The sequence below is a fragment of the Pseudophryne corroboree genome, chromosome 10 (assembly GCF_028390025.1).
Source record: "Pseudophryne corroboree isolate aPseCor3 chromosome 10, aPseCor3.hap2, whole genome shotgun sequence".
Lineage (NCBI taxonomy): Eukaryota > Metazoa > Chordata > Amphibia > Anura > Myobatrachidae > Pseudophryne > Pseudophryne corroboree.
Window position 1 is genome coordinate 323,077,224 of NC_086453.1, and position 18,604 is coordinate 323,095,827.

At 45.6% G+C, this 18,604-nt stretch overlaps 1 protein-coding gene across 5 annotated transcripts in view; it reads right to left on the reverse strand.

Moving 5' to 3' along the window:
* Nucleotides 1–18,604, reverse strand: part of LOC134966638 (arylacetamide deacetylase-like 4) — a 185,860-nt gene that overhangs the window by 40,837 nt on the left and 126,419 nt on the right. For all 5 annotated transcript variants that reach the window (XM_063943534.1, XM_063943535.1, XM_063943532.1 and 2 more), the window contains 2 exons: nt 17,366–17,582; nt 10,370–10,433 (listed from right to left, as the gene is read on the reverse strand). In XM_063943534.1, coding sequence (XP_063799604.1) covers nt 10,370–10,433; nt 17,366–17,582 — 281 coding nt within the window. The remainder of the gene's footprint in view (nt 1–10,369; nt 10,434–17,365; nt 17,583–18,604) is intronic.

Here is an 18,604-nt window from a genome sequence, read left to right on the forward strand (position 1 = left end):
GTACTGTACTTTTAATATGCTGCCTTTTTGTTCCCATATCCAAAGTATACTGTATAAATATACTACAGTATACAGTACTCCTCTTCTTTGAGATTATGAATATTATCATTTTTTTATTTTCCAATATACACTATACAGCACGGAAATAAGATATAGTACAGTACTGCAAATCTGTGTGTAATGTACAGTATCTAGCAAAATTTGATTATTATTTTACAGGAATTTGATCAAAACATTTAAGTTTGCAACCATCAAGGGGACCTTAATACTCCGCAGAGTTTATTTACAGTATAAAAACAGTAGCGGATCTGGCCACGGGCAAGCAGGACTTTTGCCTGGGGCACCGCCTTCCGGAGGGCGCCGGCGCCATCCGGAGGGCGCCGCACCATGGCAAGATCCGCCGCTGCTGTGGTGCCCCCCGCTACCGCTGCCCGCTGTCCTGTGAAGGGAAATTAGATGCTATGCGTCTAGTTTCCCTTCATGGGCTGCCCGCTGTGAAGGGAAACTAGACGCTACACGTCTAGTTTCCCTTCCTGGAGAGGACCTTAACTATAATGATGTGCGGTGCGCGTTGACGTCATCGCGCACCGCACAGCAAAGGTCCTCTCCACGAAGGGAACTAGACACTTAGCGTCTAGTTTTCCTTCGTGGAGAGGATCTTTGCTGTGCTGTGCGTGATGACGTAATCGCGCACCGCACATCCTACTACAGTACAGGGCGCATAACCGACCAAGCCCCCTGTATGAAGCCACGCCCCCTAATGCCGCCCGGGGCGCAAGAAGCCCCGGAACCCGCCCTGTATATAAATATACTGCATTTGTGACAATTACCACAATGATCTGCCATACATGTCCTCTATGCAGGTAATTTCCGAGTTAAGGCGGACATTGTGTGGCAATTTCCTTATTGATGTGCCACAATTTCTGAATGAGTACACTCTCCATAGGAATTAATGGTGGTGTAGTGCCCCAGTTTATATCGGACTGGGCATGATTAAAAACAAAATTGTATCATTCACATTACCTGAAGTATCCATGTATCAATACAAATTAAAAGTCTTTGCATGACAAATGGTTGGAAGTTAATGGCCTTGCTGGTATTTCATTATAGCCACAGAACTTCAGACACAAACTGTTAATAGCGCTAGGATCCTGTATTGGACAGTAATTAGACGTTGAAGTTTGGGTATAAACATCGCAGGAGTCCACCCTGCAACCCAGTAGAGTCTACCTAGGTGTGACATTTTCTTCCTGGACTATTGTAAAAATGAGCCCAGTTTGTGTACACAATCCTAGTTAAACCAGGTTAAAACAAACAATTAAAAGATAAGGCCATCCGCCCCTGCTAGTATGGCTAAGAGACCCCACAGCGTAAACTGAGACTCACTACACTTTGGCTGTGGGAGGGTTAAACTACTCCCAAGGGAGGGGATGCAAGAGCGGGTCCTGCAGTGGGTTTTAAATATGAGGAACTCTGGCTGCAAATTGTTCATTCATCGTGAAGGGATCTAAGTGATTATAGTGAAACACACCTACAGGAGGAGACTTCACCTCAATCAGAGTTCATCCCTGCCTAGGTGATATGAACATTGTTCTTTTTACCCTATTTTCTTGAGATTGTAATTAGTTGTGTGACTATTTAAACTTTTATATTCTTGTAACTTTTCTGTTTTCTGTAACAATAAACTTTGAAGTTTTGACATGTATTAAAAATCTTAATCTTAATCCTGGAATTTGTGCTTTCAAACCCAAATCCTCGAGATGCTCATGTTAACCAATTTTTATGTAATAATAATTTAATGTGCAGGTGGGAGCAGAAGCTCACCCTGGGCGTGGTCCCTCAAAGTCGTTTGGCCTTACTGGTGAAGCAACTGATACTTCTGCTGGTGACAGTTACCACGTTGATTTACCACACGCGCAGTCGTAAAAGGTGGCATCAATTTACAGCAAGAGTTCAGAAAGCTGGGGGTTCCTTTCATTACCTGTGGACTTCTACTGGACAAGGGGATTGACCACCAACAAGGAGTAGGTGAGTAAAAAAGTGAGTTTATTATTATGATTATTATTTATATATTAATAGCAGAAGGCTGAAATTTATGAGTGACTAATTTTGATAATGCCATTGTCTGAGCAAGGCATATCAGATACCAATATTGGTGTTGTAATTGGTAGCTTTGTTTTGGAGTTATGTGGCAAAATGGCCAGCTGCCATTTACAATGCATCACCATTGTGTGCTGAAAAATGTGACAGTTAGTGAATTTACCCTGGTCATCTACTGGCTGACCTGGAACATGTGACCTGCTGGGTGGACTGAAAACTGTGAAAGTTATTTGCAGCCTTCCACTAAAGAGGAATTTTTCTAAATTTGATTCCCAAGAGGATGAAAAGGGTTCAAATGTTCCGCCCAGCATTAAATAATTTGGTGTCTGCATGCTGTATTTTCTTAATATTTTCCTTACAGTGGGGTTACAGGTAATAGTGGCCCATTATTGTCCAGGCATGCTGGTACTTTTTGTTCTCCAGGTGCAGGGCTGTGAGCAGGCTTGCTGGGACTTGTAGTCCAACTGTAAAGAACAATATTTTATCTATTTTTACACGCAGTAACTCCGCACCCACCGCCCTGGGATGCATGGAATTGCATTGGGCTTCACACTAGGCCTGGGGGTGCCTCAGACGTGGGACACCTTTTTGGGGGGTCTACTGCCATAGCATTTCCTCTTGGCTGGTTGAGGGCGATACTGGTTACTGGAAATACAGGGGAACCAAATGCCGTTTTCCCCCAAATTTCCAGTACCAGAATGGGCTCAAAGGTCTTATGCTTTTGGGGAGATGCCATGCCGTTTTTTTTGTTTTAATTTTGTAAGTAGTCTTGCATCTTAGACACATGCTTGAGCATGCATCCTCTCCTCATTGTGTTAGTTTATCCTGCAACTGCAACTACATTATAGTATGGTGGCTAATCAGAGTCCCTACACAGAGCCGGAATTGAAGGTCCTTGTATGCTGCAGGAACAGGACCTTCGCTGACAATGCGGCCAAGCAGAAGGTTTACCTGCGTGCCTAGGACCTGATCAGAAGATCCTTAGGGACAGGAGCCTTTGGTCACTTCAGCGAAGGTGGAGTGACCTGCCACAGAGTGAGCCCTTCCTCTTTCGGCAGCTCAAATACCATCTGCAATCAAATATACACTATTCTGTAAACAGCTCTGTATGCATTGTGTGCTGCATGTACTGTACTATACTGTATGTGTGTACACACTGCAGGCAGATCAGAAGATACGACAAACAACTTGTGGGACCGCCCAATAGTCCGTACACACTAGACGATGTCCACAATATGTTGGTCCGATCCGCGGGATCGGACAACATATTGTCTGGTGTGTACTCAGCTTTATAGATAAGTCAGTGGCCTATGGGTTTTAAATTTAGCAACAAAACTGTATTGGACTATTCACATAGGCCCTCATTCCGAGTTGTTCGCCGTCAAGCTGCTTTTAGCAGCTTTGCACACGCTAAGCCGCCGCCTACTGGGAGTGAATCTTAGCATAGTAAAATTGCGAACGAAAGATTAGCAAAATTGCGATTAGACACCTCTTAGCAGTTTCTGAGTAGCTCCACACTTACTCGGCATCTGCGATCAGTTCAGTGCTTGTCGTTCCTGGTTTGACGTCACAAACACACCCAGCGTTCGCCCAGACACTCCTCCGTTTCTTCAGCCACTCCCACGTTTTTCCCAGAAACTGTAGCGTTTTTTCGCACACACCCATAAAACGGCCAGTTTCCGCCCAGAAACACCCACTTCCTGTCAATCACATTACGATCACCAGAACAAAGAAAAAACCTCGTAATGCCATGAGTAAAATACCTAACTGCATAGCAAATTTACTTGGTGCAGTCGCACTGCGGACATTGCGCATGCGCATTAGCGACTAATCGCTCCGTTGCGACAAAAAAATACATAGCGAACAACTCGGAATGACCACCATAGTCCAAACGTTGCCACTTACCAAATACGTGATAAGTAGCCTTTTTCCAAAAATACATACTGTAGATACACAGCTTTTCACAGATTTTATGTATTTTCATGGGAAAAGGGTACATTTTTAAGGAGTCAGAAACAGGGGGCATGAACTGAAAGTCCGGGGGGAAAAAATGCAAACCCCCCCCCCCTCACATACACACACACACTCTCACTAAAACACAGACATTTGAACTAATTTGCTCAACCAGCAAAATATATCTCAAGGAACTTTCCCCCTTTACATGATAACCATAGCTCTTGGGATCTGGACAGTAAACAGCAAAGTGGCTCAGAAAGACACTAATTAGTGAGGCATGGCTATTATGCGCATGCTTTGTGAAGCAATGGTATTTTATTATAGTCACCTCCTCTCCTCTTATTTTTGGTAATAGTCCTCCAACTGTTTTTTTTATAGCATCCACCCAACACTAACTAACTAACAGCTTGTCCCTATCATGCCTAGAACCTCAGATATCAGCCTTCCAGCAGCTGGTCCCTGCTCAAGCTCCACACGCCTTTGTTGTGGTTTTATATATTCATTGGTAGATTGCTCTAGCTCCTGAATGCATGTCCATAAGACCACAGTATCACCCGAAAGGTGGGTCTCTCTAGTTTGTTATGCCATTGAAAGTGAAGAAATCCACCCCCAAGGATCCGGAGATTTCTTGGTCAAGTAAGTTGTCCTCCCACCAGAAAATGATGAATATTAAGCCCACTCAACTATCCACTCCTCCCTTGCGTATGAAACACACCCTACCACCCTGGAAGTCATGTACCAGGACACCTTCATGCAGCCCAATGCCACTTCTACAGTTTAGTGTTCTACCTCCCACCCTATCTCTCTACCCCCCCCCCCCCTCTTTCCCCAATATGTGCAGTAAAGGAGTAAGTAGCAGAAATTACTGCTTCAGGTCCTGCATGCTGAGCGGAAGATAGGACAACCCCTACCGCCCAAAAGGACATCATATCCACCGACAATAGCACCCCCCACTGCTAGAGGATGGGTAGGGGCCCCAGTGCATTTCTTTGCCCAGGGGCCTACACTGCTGTCAAGACAGCTCTGTGTAGCTATAGTGGGGGCAGTAAGTGCCATTGTTATGGGGCCCAGAAGCTTAGAGTGCCCCAGACACATGTCATACCGTATGCAGTAGTTGTCTACCATGTTCCTAGATTTGCTTACTAAGCAATTGGGTCAGACCCATTGCCAGGGCAAAATAGGGTGACATTACATTATTAGTGAATGATGTGTGTAGTAGATGTTTTAATGGTAAGGGGGGTATTTAAGGTGGAATAATCTGAACTGGGTACTGTAATATATAATATGCACTGGGGAACTCTAATGTGTCACAATATGAACTAGAGGTACTACAGTATGTCATAATACTCATACGCTATTAACAGCAGACACACATATATGGCATTAATGTGAACTGTGGGCCGCTGAGATGTGTCACAATATAAATTAATTGCACTGTAGGAACTGTGGCCAGGGGCGAACTGGGAAATTTATGGAAGCAGCCCTAAAAGGGGTGGGGTTTGTTGAGAAGGTGTAGTCTGTTGAGAGTGGTGGGATCCCCCCTCATAGGTCCTGATTGTGAGTTGGGCACAATTGGTATAAATATAATATAAAACACATTGGTGCCCACAGGAAAAAACACATATTAGCTCAAACAGACAAAAAAAATAATATGAAAATTGGCCCCCATAGGGAAAAAAAATCAAACACATTGATAAGCACAAGAAAAATATAAAACTCATTGGCCCCTCTGGCAAGTAAAAAAAAATTACATTGGCCCCTTGCAGATTAAAAAAACAAACACATTTTCTCCACAGGAAAAAATGAAGCACATTGGCCCCTGACAGAAAAACACACACATTTGCTGGGGGAAAAAAACATTTACCCCGCAGTAAAAATAAAACACATTTGCTGCTGACAAGAAAAAAAACCACATTGGCCCATGACATGAAAAAAAGAAAAACATTCACCCTGCAGGGGAAAAAAAGCACATTAGCACCCGACAGGAAAGAAAATAAAAAACATTGGTGCCCAACAAACAAAAAACATTAGCCCCCACAGGTTAAAATAAAACACATTGGCCCCCAACAGGAAAAAACACATTTGCCTCTGCTGTAAAAATGAAAACACATTGGCCCCCACAAGAAAAGCATACACTTTCATTCCTAACAGGAAAAAAAAGTCTATGTCCCTTGATCAGGTGTAGTGTGGTAGGAGGGGAAGTATATGTACCTGGGTTGAGATGGGTACTGCATGTCTAGAAAGCTGGAGGGGTATGGTGGGTAGTATATGTACCTTGGGCTCGGGTGTAGCAGTGTGGTAGGGTGGATAATATATGCACCTAGCGTGAATGTTTAGAAAGTTAGGGGGAAGGCGGGTTACTAGTGTGTTCCCGAGGCCAGGGTGGTGATTAGGGTTGTTTACTGTGAGGCTACAGGGTAGGGCTGGTTAACTATCGCCCCACACCGGAGCACATACTCTGTGGCTTCAATGATGCTGCTGGCTGACAGCACAATGAAGTACCCCCTAGCCGCAGCAGATGACAACTTCCGGTTTGCGTTTCAGCAAATCTCGGAAACACAGCAGCCCACCATACCCCCCCAGCTTTCAGTCAGCCCAGGAGGTAATTCCAGCTGGTACACAGAGGTGGGAATGGAGCCGGCCTTGAAAAAATGTAATGTTTACTTTTTTTGTAAATACCTTTGTTCATCTGGAAACTTTTTGCACACCCCTCGAACTGTACAAAGATTTAGGGTCTGGAATGGATTTAGGACTTGGTATGGTTGCAATTTGTATGGAGGCCCACATACAGTAGTGTCTGTTTTTTATACAGAAAGACACAGGCACCACAGGCCTGTGAAGGAGATGGCTGCTCCTGAGGAGCCACCTGTGCAATGGTGTTCGGTATGATTTACCTACGGACACCATACCGACAGTCATAATCCCGACAGCCATTGACCGACAGTCAAATTACCGACAGTCAAAATACCGGCATTCATTATGCCGACATATTCAAAATACCAACATAGTCAGAATACCAACATTTAAAATGCCGACATTTCAAAATACCAACATGAGTTTTTTGTTTTTTTTTTTGCTGTCAATGTGGACATAGGTCGACATGGACACCATGTAAGTGTACTGCGTCCCCTTGCATGGCTCGCTGCGCTCGGCACACTATTATATTCCCCCTCCAGGTCCACTGGGATGGTAAAGTATGAACAAGTCTGTTTTGGGGCAAAAATTCCTTAAAAACACGTCAGCATATTAAATGTCAGTATTCTGGCCCTCATTCCGAGTTGTTCGCTCGGTATTTTTCATCGCATCGCAGTGAAAATCCGCTTAGTACGCATGCGCAATGTTCGCACTGCGACTGCGCCAAGTAACTTTACTATGAAGAAAGTATTTTTACTCACGGCTTTTTCTTCGCTCCGGCGATCGTAATGTGATTGACAGGAAATGGGTGTTACTGGGCGGAAACACGGCGTTTCAGGGGCGTGTGGCTGAAAACGCTACCGTTTCCGGAAAAAACGCAGGAGTGGCCGGGGAAACGGTGGGAGTGCCTGGGCGAACGCTGGGTGTGTTTGTGACGTCAACCAGGAACGACAAGCACTGAAATGATCGCACAGGCAGAGTAAGTCTGGAGCTACTCTGAAACTGCTAAGTAGTTAGTAATCGCAATATTGCGAATACATCGGTCGCAATTTTAAGAAGCTAAGATTCACTCCCAGTAGGCGGCGGCTTAGCGTGTGTAACTCTGCTAAATTCGCCTTGCGACCGATCAACTCGGAATGAGGGCCTCTATGTCGGCATTTTGGACATGTTGGTATAATGAATTTCAGTATTTTGACCGTGTTGGTATTTTGACTGTCGGTCAATGGCTGTCGGGATTATGACCGTCGGTATTGTGTCCATCGGTAAATCAACTGCTACCCGTGCAGGGTACATTATTATATTTTTAATTTTATTTATTATTTTAATAATGAAGGAAAGGCTTACGGACTTTTATACTGTAGACCTGGTTCCGCAACATTTTATCTTTTTATTGGTATTAAGTGTTTTTTCTTCTTATTTAGAACATGTCTTGTATTATTAAAGACTGGATGTGCGACTATTTAGCAGTAATACGCAAAATAAATTACTTCTTAACTGCTGCTCCGGTGATTTAATAGGCTTAGGGCAAGGGTGGGGAACCTTTTTTCTACCAAGGGCCATCTGGATATTTATAAAATCCTTCGGGGGCCATACAAAAATTATCAACTTGAAAATTAGCCTGCCCCCAGTAGATATGCCCCCAGTCAGTTGTTATGTCCCAGTAGTTATACCCCCAGTCGGTTGTTATGCCCCAGTAGTTATACCCCCAGTCAGTTGTTATGCCCCAGTAGATATGCCCCAGTCACTTGTTATGCCCCATTAGATTATATGCCCCAAGTCAGTTGTTATGCCCCATTAGATATGCCCCCAGTCAGTTGTTATGCCCCATTAGCTATGCCTCCAGTCAGTTGTTATGCCCCATTAGCTATGCCTCCAGTCCGTTGTTATGCCCCAGTAGATATACCCCCAGTCAGTTGTTATGCCCCATTAGATATGCCTCCAGTCAGTTATTATGCCCCAGTAGATATACCCCCAGTCAGTTGTTATGCCCCATTAGATATGCCCCCAGTCACTTGTTATGCCCCATTAGATATGTCCCCAGTCACTTGTTATGCACCATTAGATATGCCCCCAGTCAGTTGTTATGCCCCATCAGCTATGCCTCCAGTCAGTTTTTATGCTCCATTAGCTATGCCTCCAGTCAGTTGTTATGCCCCATTAGATATGCCCCCAGTCAGTTGTTATGCCCCAGTAGATACCCCCCAGTCAGTTGTTATGCCCCATTAGCTATGACTCCAGTCAGTTGTTATGCCCCATCAGCTATGCCTCCAGTCAGTTGTTATGCCCCATTAGCTATGCCTCCAGTCAGTTGTTATGCCCCAGTAGATATACCCCCAGTCAGTTGTTATGCCCCATTAGATATGCCTCCAGTCAGTTATTATGCCCCAGTAGATATACCCCCAGTCAGTTGTTATGCCCCGTTAGATATGCCTCCAGTCAGTTGTTATGCCCCAGTAGATATACCCCCACTCAGTTGTTATGCCCCAGTAGATATGCCCCCATTAGATTTTCCCCCAGTCAGTTGTTATGCCCCTTAAGATATGCCCCAGTCAGTTGTTAATATATGCCCCATTAGATATGCCCCCAGTCAGTTGTTCTGCCCCATTTTATATGCCCTCAGTCAGTTGTTATGCCCCATTAGATGTGCCCCCTAGTAGCACTGTTTACACACACACACATTAAAAGAAAAAAAAAGACATTACTCACCAGCCAAGCTCCTGCTTCCGGACCGCTGCCCTCTACCTGGCCGCCCGCTCCTCGGAACTATGGGAGAGACGTCATGATGTCTCTCCCATAGCGCCGCACATGTACACTGCCTGAGCCAGAAGCCGGAGCTCAGAAGTGAGCTCCTGCCTCTGGCTGCTGCTGAGGAGAAGGAGCCGGGCGCATGCCGGTAAAAAATCTCAGCGGGCGCCGAGCATTTTCCTTGGTTAGGTGAGCCTGGCCGAGCCGGATCAAGTGGATTTGTGGGCTTTATATGGGCCGCGGGCCTGAGGTTCCCCGCCCCTGGCTTAGGGAATAACCTACCAAAATGAAAAATATAACGGGCGGGGCATGGTTGGGCCTGAGCCTGCTCAAACTCAAAGATGAGTCCTAAAGTACTAGTGTATAATTATATGAATTTAAATAATTGTGAAGATCCTTTTAAGTATTATAAGGATAGTAGCATGTTATGTCGTGCTTATCCAATCGTATGGCTTCCCCATTGTAATACGTAACTGAAGTAGTTCAAATGTATACATAGATTTGTGTGAGTTGAATTACTTTAATAATATGGGTGAAATATGTATCTCTGCATTTCCCTCTATATAGGTTAGTATTCCCCACAAGCCAGTTCTATTATGTTGGGGTCCCTTTCCCATATTTCAGACATTATTATTTGGTTTGTGTTATATTCAGGCACAATGTGACCACAAAAGTGTGTACTTTAATGGTAAATGGAATGTGCCCTGTCCTTTTCTCAGGTTATTTATATGTGTGATAGATTGTGAACCCCGGGAGTCAGTAACTACATAGACAAAACGCGTAGGATTCTGGACTTCATGCACTGTTTTGTATCCCTGGTTCCTCCATAGGCCCCAGAAGAGCAATCACAGAGCATAGTAATACATATCAGTCTTATCTTCATTAATTTAGCTAAAACAAAACTAAATATTTGTGAAAAATAAACTTTACATACCCAACTGAGACAACTACAGCTCCAGACGTCTTTGCTATGTATCGGCAGTGATTGTCATAACTATCTATAATAAGAAATGAACACATTCAGAAAAACACTGGAAAAAGTTTTCGGTTCTCCAGCACATGTCAAGACACTTATATAATTAATATTGGGAGAGGAGTCATAGTACACATTCTGTAATAGCACAAGTAATACAGAGATGAGCGGTGGGTCAAAGTTACTTATTTTCCCTTATTGATGTACTAAGGAACTGATTTACATGACAACTGCTGAACATTACCAAACTGACTGTGGACGAACTGTGGCTGATCGCCTAGTCTGCAGAAGCCACACCCGTATATAGCCAAATCCCACCCATTCTGGTAAAAGCCACACCCACTTTACAGTAGGCTGTTGACCCCAAAATCAGGTCTGTTGACTGGTATGGGGTGATAATAGGACTTAAAACTGCATTTTCCAAAACGTTTTCATATTTATTTTAACAATGTTATACAACTGGCACAGAAAAAGATATAACAGGATTTTGATACCTACCGGTAAATTCTTTTCTCCTAGTCCGTAGAGGATGCTGGGGTCCACTTCATGACCATGGGGTATAGACTGTTCCGCAGGAGCCATGGGCACTCAAGACTTTTCAATGGGTGTGAACTGGCTCCTCCCTCTATGCCCCTCCTCCAGACCTCAGTTTTAGAAATGTGCACAGGGAGACGGACATTTCGAGGAAAGGATTTACTTTAATACTAATGGTGAGATACATACCAGCTCACACCTCAACCATGCCGCACAACATGGCATTCAACATAACACACGCCAACAGGCATGAACCAATTACAGCAACATGCTGAAACTAATAAAATACAACATGTGTAAATCTAATAAACAAAACTGCAGGTAAAGTACGCACTGGGACGGGCGCCCAGCTTCCTCTACAGACTAGGAGAAAAGGATTTACCGGTAGGTATCAAAATCCTGTTTTCTCATATGTCCTAGAGGATGCTGGGGTCCACTTCATGACCATGGGGTTTATACCAAAGCTCCAGTACGGGCGGGAGAGTGCGGATGACCCTGCAGCACCAATTGACCGAACTTGAGGTCTTCATCGGCCAAGGTGTCAAACTTGTAGAATTTTGCAAATGTGTTTGACCCCAACCAAGTAGCTGCTCGGCAAAGTTGCAATGCCGAGACCACCCGGGCAGCCGCCCAGGATGAACCCACTTTCCTAGTGGAATGGGCCTTCACCAACATCGGTAATGGCAATCCAGCCGTAGTATGAGCGTGCTGAATCGTACTTCTGATCCAACGCGCAATAGTCTGCTTGGAAGCAGGACATTCAATATTGTTGGGAGCATACAGGACAAACAAAGACTCTGTTTTCCATATTCAAGCTATTCTAGCGACATAAATCTTCAAAGCTCTAACCACATCTAGAGACTTTGACTCAGTGTACGTGTCAGTAACTACTGGCACCACAATAGGTTGGTTTATGTGGAAAGATGAAACCACCTTTGGAAGAAAATGTTGACGAGTTCTCAACTCTGCCCTATCTCCATGGAAGACCAGGTAATGGCTCTTGTGAGACAAGGCCCCCAACTCAGACACCCGCCGTGCGGATGCCAATGCCAAAAGCATCACCACTTTCCAAGTGAGAAACTTCAACTCTATCTCTTGTAGAGGCTCAAACCAATCCGATTGAAGAAACTGCAGCACCACATTAAGGTCCCATAGTGCCACTGGAGGCACAAATGGAGGCTGGATGTGCAGACCCCCTTTCACGAAGGTCTGAACCTCTGGAAGAGAGGCCAATTGTTTTTAGAAGAATACTGACAAGGCCGAAATCTGGACCTTGATTGACCCCAATCGGAGGCCCGCCTCCACACCAGCCTGCAGAAAATGGAGAAACGTCCCAACTGAAACTCTTCCGTAGGAGCCTTCTTGGATTCACACCAAGACACATATTTTCTCCAAATACGGTGGTAATGTTTCGACGTTACTCCTTTCCTGGCCTGAATAAGGGTGGGGATGACTTCCTTGGGAATACCCTTACGGGCTAAGATACGGCGCTCAACAGCCATGCCGTCAAACGTAGCCGCTGTAAGTCTTGATACACGCACGGCCCCTGCTGCAGCAGGTCCTCGCGAAGAGGAAGAAGCCGAGGATCTGAGCAACTCCTGAAGATCTGGGTACCAAGCCCTCCTTGGCCAGTCTGGGGCAATGAAGATTGCTCAAACTCTTGTTCTCCTTATGATCCTGAGCACCTTTGAGATCAGCGGAAGTGGAGGGAAGACATACACCGACCGGAACACCCACTGGGCCACTAGCGCATCCACTGCTATTGCTTGAGGGTCTCTCGACCTGGAACAATATTTCTGAAGCTTCTTGTTGAGACGTGATGCCATCATGTCTACTTGAGGAACTCCCCAAAGACTTGTCACCTCTGTGAAGACTTCTTGGTGAAGGCCCCACTCTCCTGGATGGAGATCGTGTCTGCTGAGGAAGTCTGCTTCCCAGTTGTCTACTCCCGGAATGAAAATTGCCAACAGAGCCTTTACATGTCTTTCTGCACAGAGGAGGATCTTCGTCACCTCTGCCATTGCCGCTCTGCTTTTCGTTCCGCCCTGCCTGTTTATGTACGCGACTGCTGTTATATTGTCCGACTGGATCTGCACGGAATGATCATGAAGAAGATGTACCGCTTGTTGAAGGCCATTGTAAATGGCTCTCAATTCCAGCACGTTTATGTGAAGGCAGGCTTCCTGACTTTACCATTTTCCTTGGAAGCTTTCCCCCTGAGTGACAGCTCCCCAGCCTCAGAGACTTGCATCCGTGGTTACCAGGACCCAGTCCTGAATCCCGAACCTGCATCCCTCTAGTAGGTGAGAACTGTATACCCACCACAGGAGCGAAATCCTGGCTTTTGATGACAGGATTATCTTCCGGTGCATGTGTAGGTGGGATCCCGACCACTTGTCCAACAGGTCCCACTGGAATACCCTGGCATGGAACCTGCCAAACTGTATGGCCTCGTAGGCCGCCACCATCTTCCCCAACAACCGAATGCACTGGTGGATCGACACACTCGATGGTTTCAATATCTGTTTTACCATTTTCTGGATTTCCAGAGCCTTTTCCACTGGAAGAAATACTCTCTGAACTTCTGTGTCCAGAATCATCCCGAGAAAAGACAATCTTGTCGTCGGTTCCAACTGTGACTTTGGATAATTTATGATCCAACCGTGTTGTTGGAGTATTGACAGGGAGAGTGTGATGTTTTGTAACAACTGCTCCCTGGATCTCACCTTTATCAGGAGATCATCTAGATAAGGAATTATATTGACTCCTTTTTGACGCAGGAGAACCATCATCTCCGCCATCACCTTGGTGAATACCCTCGGCGCCGTGGAGAGGCCGAAAGGTAACATCTGGAATTGGTAATGGCAATCCTGAACCGCGAATCTCAGATAAGCCTGGTGAGGAGGATAAATGGGAACATGCAGGTAAGCATCTTTTATGTCTACAGACACCATGTAGTCCCCCTCCTCCAGACTGGAAATCACTGCCCTCAGTGATTCCATTTTGAACTTGAATCATTTCAAGTAGAGATTCAGGTTTTTCAGGTTTAGGATCGGTCTGACCGAGCCATCCGGCTTCGGAACTACAAAAAGGCTTGAATAAAACCCCTCCCCTTGTTGTGACTAAGGTACCAGGACTATGACCTGATCCTGACATAATTTTTGGATTGCCACTGTTACTGCTTCCCTTTCTGGAAGAGAAGCTGGCAAGGTCGATTTGAAAAATTGGCATGGGGGAACATCTTGAAACTCTAGCTTGTATCCCTGGGACACTATTTGCAACACCCAGGGATCCAGGCCAGACAGAATCCAACCTTGGCTGAACAGTTTGAGACATGCCCCCACCCGAGCGGCCCCAGCGTCATGATGAAGATTTGGCAGAAGTAGGGGTAGACTTCTGCTCCTGGGAACATGAAGCTGCTGTGGACTTCTTTCCCTTTCCCCTTCCCCTACCCGCAAAGAAGGGGGAACCTCTCGCTTTTTTGTATTTATTGGGCTGAAAGGACTGCATGTGCGGGTGATATGTCTTTTTTTGCCGGTGCAGGCGCAGAGGGCAAAAATGTTGACTTACCTGCGGTAGCCGCCGAGACTAACGCATCCAGTCCATCGCCAAATAAGGCCTCACCTTTATATGGGAGAGCCTCCATATTTTTTTAGAATCGACATCCGCGTTCCACTGGCAAATCCACAACGCCCGCCGAGCCGATACTGCCATGGTAGCGGCTTGTGAAGTCAAGAGTCCAATATCTTTCATCGCTTCTAGCATGTATGCGGCAGCGTCTTTGATATTCCCTAACTTAAGGAGTATTTCATCTTTATCAATCGTGTCAATTTCTGATGACACGCTTTCTGACCATTTTTCAATAGCGCGACTCACCCACGTGCAAGCAATTGTGGGCCTGAGCAGTGTACCATTGGCAACATAAATGAATTTCAATGTAGTTTCCATCTTTCGGTCTGCCAGCTCTTTTAGTGAAGCCATGCCAGGTGCAGGGAGAATTACCTTCTTTGTCAACCAGCACTGTCTAACACAGGGGGTGACTCCCATTTTTTCCTGTCCTCCACCGGGAAAGGATAAGCTATCTGAATTCTCTTGGGAATACGAAATTTATTTTCGGGATTCATCCACATCCCTTCAAAGAGTGTATTAAGCTTGTGGGAAGGAGGGAAAGTGACCTTAGATTTCTTTTCTTTATTGAATTAAGCCTTCTCCTGAGGTACAGGAGTGGCTTCCGTGACTTCCAGAACTTCCCTTATAGCCACAATCATATATTGTATATTTTTTGCCAATTTATGATCTATTTCTCTGGAGTCACTATCGTCGACACAAGAATCAGTGTCCGTTTCGGTATCAGTATTCACAATATTCGCAAATGGTCTCTTATGTGACCCAGAGGGGTCGCCTGCGGATGGAAGAACAGAGCCCTGAAAAATCACATCCTCCACAGATTTTCTCCAGCACTCAGCATGAGATTCAGACTTATCTAATCTCCTATTTATATGATGCATACTATCACGTATTTCTTTCACCCATGCAGGCTCTTGGTGTGCCGGCAGCACCACCACATTACACTTCTGTGTCCCTAAAATGGTTTCCTCCGGGGGGGAACTCCCTGCCTCTGACATGTCTTACACACATGTACAACACACACACAGAAACACTGGGACTTATAGGGGACAGACCCACAGTAAAATCTGTCAGAGGGACACAGTTTAGGAGCAGCCAGTTCTCAACCCCAGCGCCAGTATCTAATGCCTGTGAACACAGAATGCCCACTGACATGCAGCGCTTTTTACACAGTAAAACACACTTGTAAAGCACCAAATTCGCTTGTGTCCCCCTCCACTGTTTTGCACCCTGATACTTGTAGTCAGAAGTGAAGGAGGACCAGCGATGTCTGTGCAGCCTGAGGAGAGAGAATATGGCACTGAGCAGTCTGCTGGCTGCCTGAGGAAGAAGCTCCGCCCTTTTTACCTCAGAAACTTTTCATAATATTTATACTGGTGGGGGTAGGGCTGTGCCTGGGCATCTTATGCCCCCTTTTTGCCAATTTATAGAGATGTTTTTTGCTGCCCAGGGCGCCCCCCCGGCGCCCTGCACCCTGCAGTGCCTGTGTGTGTGGGCAGCAATGGCGCGCTGTGCTCCCGCCAGCCGCGCTGTACCTCAGCCATCACTTTTCTTGATAGAAGATCTGTCTTCTTCTACTCACCTGTCTTCTGACTTCTGGCTCTGTGAGAGGGTGACGGCATGCTGTGGGAGTGAGCATCTCGACACGGCTAGAGTTCAGTACCCTTCAGGAGCTAATGGTGTCCTGTCAGCCAGAAGCAAAGCCACGAAACTCTTCAGGAAGTTGGTTCCTACTTCTGCCCCCTCTGTCCCACGAAGCAGGGAGACTGTTGCCAGCAGTTCTACCTGAAAACAAAAAACCTAACATAAGTCTTTTCAGAGAAGCTCAGTATAGCTCCCCTAGAGTGCATCCAGTCTGCCTGGGCACATTTCTAAAACTGAGGTCTGGAGGAGGGGCATAGAGGGAGGAGCCAGTTCACACCCATTGAAAAGTCTTAAGAGTGCCCATGGCTCCTGCGGAACCGTCTATACCCCATGGTCATGAAGTGGACCCCAGCATCCTCTAGGACGTATGAGAAATTTAATTATTTGACTTCCTGCGTGATCACTCACTGTCCCACCGTAGCTGCAGTATGAATGATATGCTGTGTCATTTGTGGGTCTGAGCAGGGGCAGCGACAGGGACCGTTCTACAAAATGGGGGCATGTCATCCCCGTTTTTGAAGGTGGAACCATCAGAGGAGTCCCAGCGACCAGTAAGCATCGCTTACACAGATGCCGGAGGGCTGTGACCACCGCGGCCAGTGATCCGGTCTGGAGAAAGCAAGATATGGCCCTTCTCCATATGTAATAAAAAGGAAAGTCACAGATTTCCCCTTTTCTGTCAGATTCCTGCAGCCCCCATAGGTAGCAGTGGTGGCCATCTCTGCCATATTGTGCTGTCTACTGCACTGGAGACAATCAGGGAAGATATAGTTCTCTTCCTGCATTCTCCCACAGTCCCTCAGTCCCACAGTTTCTGCATTCTGCATTTGTGAGGGCAGGCGCTTACGCACCAGGCTACAGTATATGTTGCTGTCTTTTGCATTTTTAAAGATGGCAAAAAGCCCATGCCAGATTTATTTTTGCCAGGATTGGTCCTTTATGCTTGGTCTGGTCAGGTATTTGTTATATATAAATATGGCGAAATCCACAATGCAAAAAATGTAGATACTTTTCAATATTCTAGTGCATTTTTACTAAATAGGACCCTTACATCATGTCAGAATACTTAGTGATTTGCTGCAGCCTCATGAATAGTAATTCATCCCCCACAATACAAAACAATAGGTGAGCCACAATCATTGACTTCTTTACCAATGCTTCCAAAAATGAATCCTCCTCCATGAAAGAACATAACTCCTTTCCTGTTACCAACTGAGGGTGATCTGGGCTGGTAGACTCTCACAGGCACCCCTTCAAATTGCAAGTTTTTCATGTAGAGTTCTGGATCCTCCGCAGTCCTAGAAAATCTCATTAACGGACGTAAAAAGCCAAACTCACTGCATATTCCAAGCTTCAGAAATGTCTTTGCCTATTTTTGGACAAAAAAAAAAGGGTTTTCAATTACTAACTGTGAAATGCACAAACCATATGTTGTAGTTGGAATAATAATAATAATAATAATAATTCAGTACAAAAAGCTCAAACAGCAAAGCATATCACAGGACATAAAATAGGAAATCTGCAATGTAGTTGTTTTTGTTTTTTTTTCCTTTCATGTTGTTTTTGTTATGTTTCTAAGTTCTGGCCATGCTTGCTTTGTGATCAAAAGGCAAGGTGGGCAGAAAGCAGAAACATTAAAGTTATTTCAGCACTGTTACTTACTGTAGGTCTTGCGGGCAGATTCAGCCTAGAACGCTGAAAAATGTGCTTGCCCCTCATTGGTTTGCTCTATAATAAGTAGTAGCAAGTGCCCTTTTGTTCAGCAAAATTATATCCCTTTCAGACTGCCTAATGCAGGTCGCACCCGGGAGCCATACCTGAGTGCGACCCACTCGAGACCTCATTCTGATGTTGTCCCCCGGCTCTGCATATTGCCGGGTTGGCGACGTCAGTGGTGACACATGCAGAGGCGGCACTTGGAGATCAGATGATCCCCAAGCGCCGCCTGTTCCTATACACTGAACGGGTACCGGGTCGCATTGACCCGGCTTACCTGTTCATACCGCACAGCGACCCAGGTTGAAGCCGTATTCAACCACGGTCGCTACAAGGGTTGAAATACTGGGATGCTCGACCTGGATTATTTCAACTGGACCCTTTCAGACCACACAGCAGCCGGTTTATTGCTGGTGGTCTGACAGGGGTAAAAAACAGAAGGTAAAGGCAAACCAGGGCTACTATGATCTCAGGCCTGGTACGTATGTGGGTTGGGTGGACTTGGATGTTGAAAATACAGGGCCACCTCGGTAGATGTTGCATTGCTGCGGAGCCTTGAAGGACACATGGTTACACCATCTAGAGGTTGAGCCTCCTTGGCAGTCCCGGTACCACCTGTCTCTTCTTGGTGCCCCTGAGGCACTTATGGTATTTAATAGTTACACAACTCAGTTC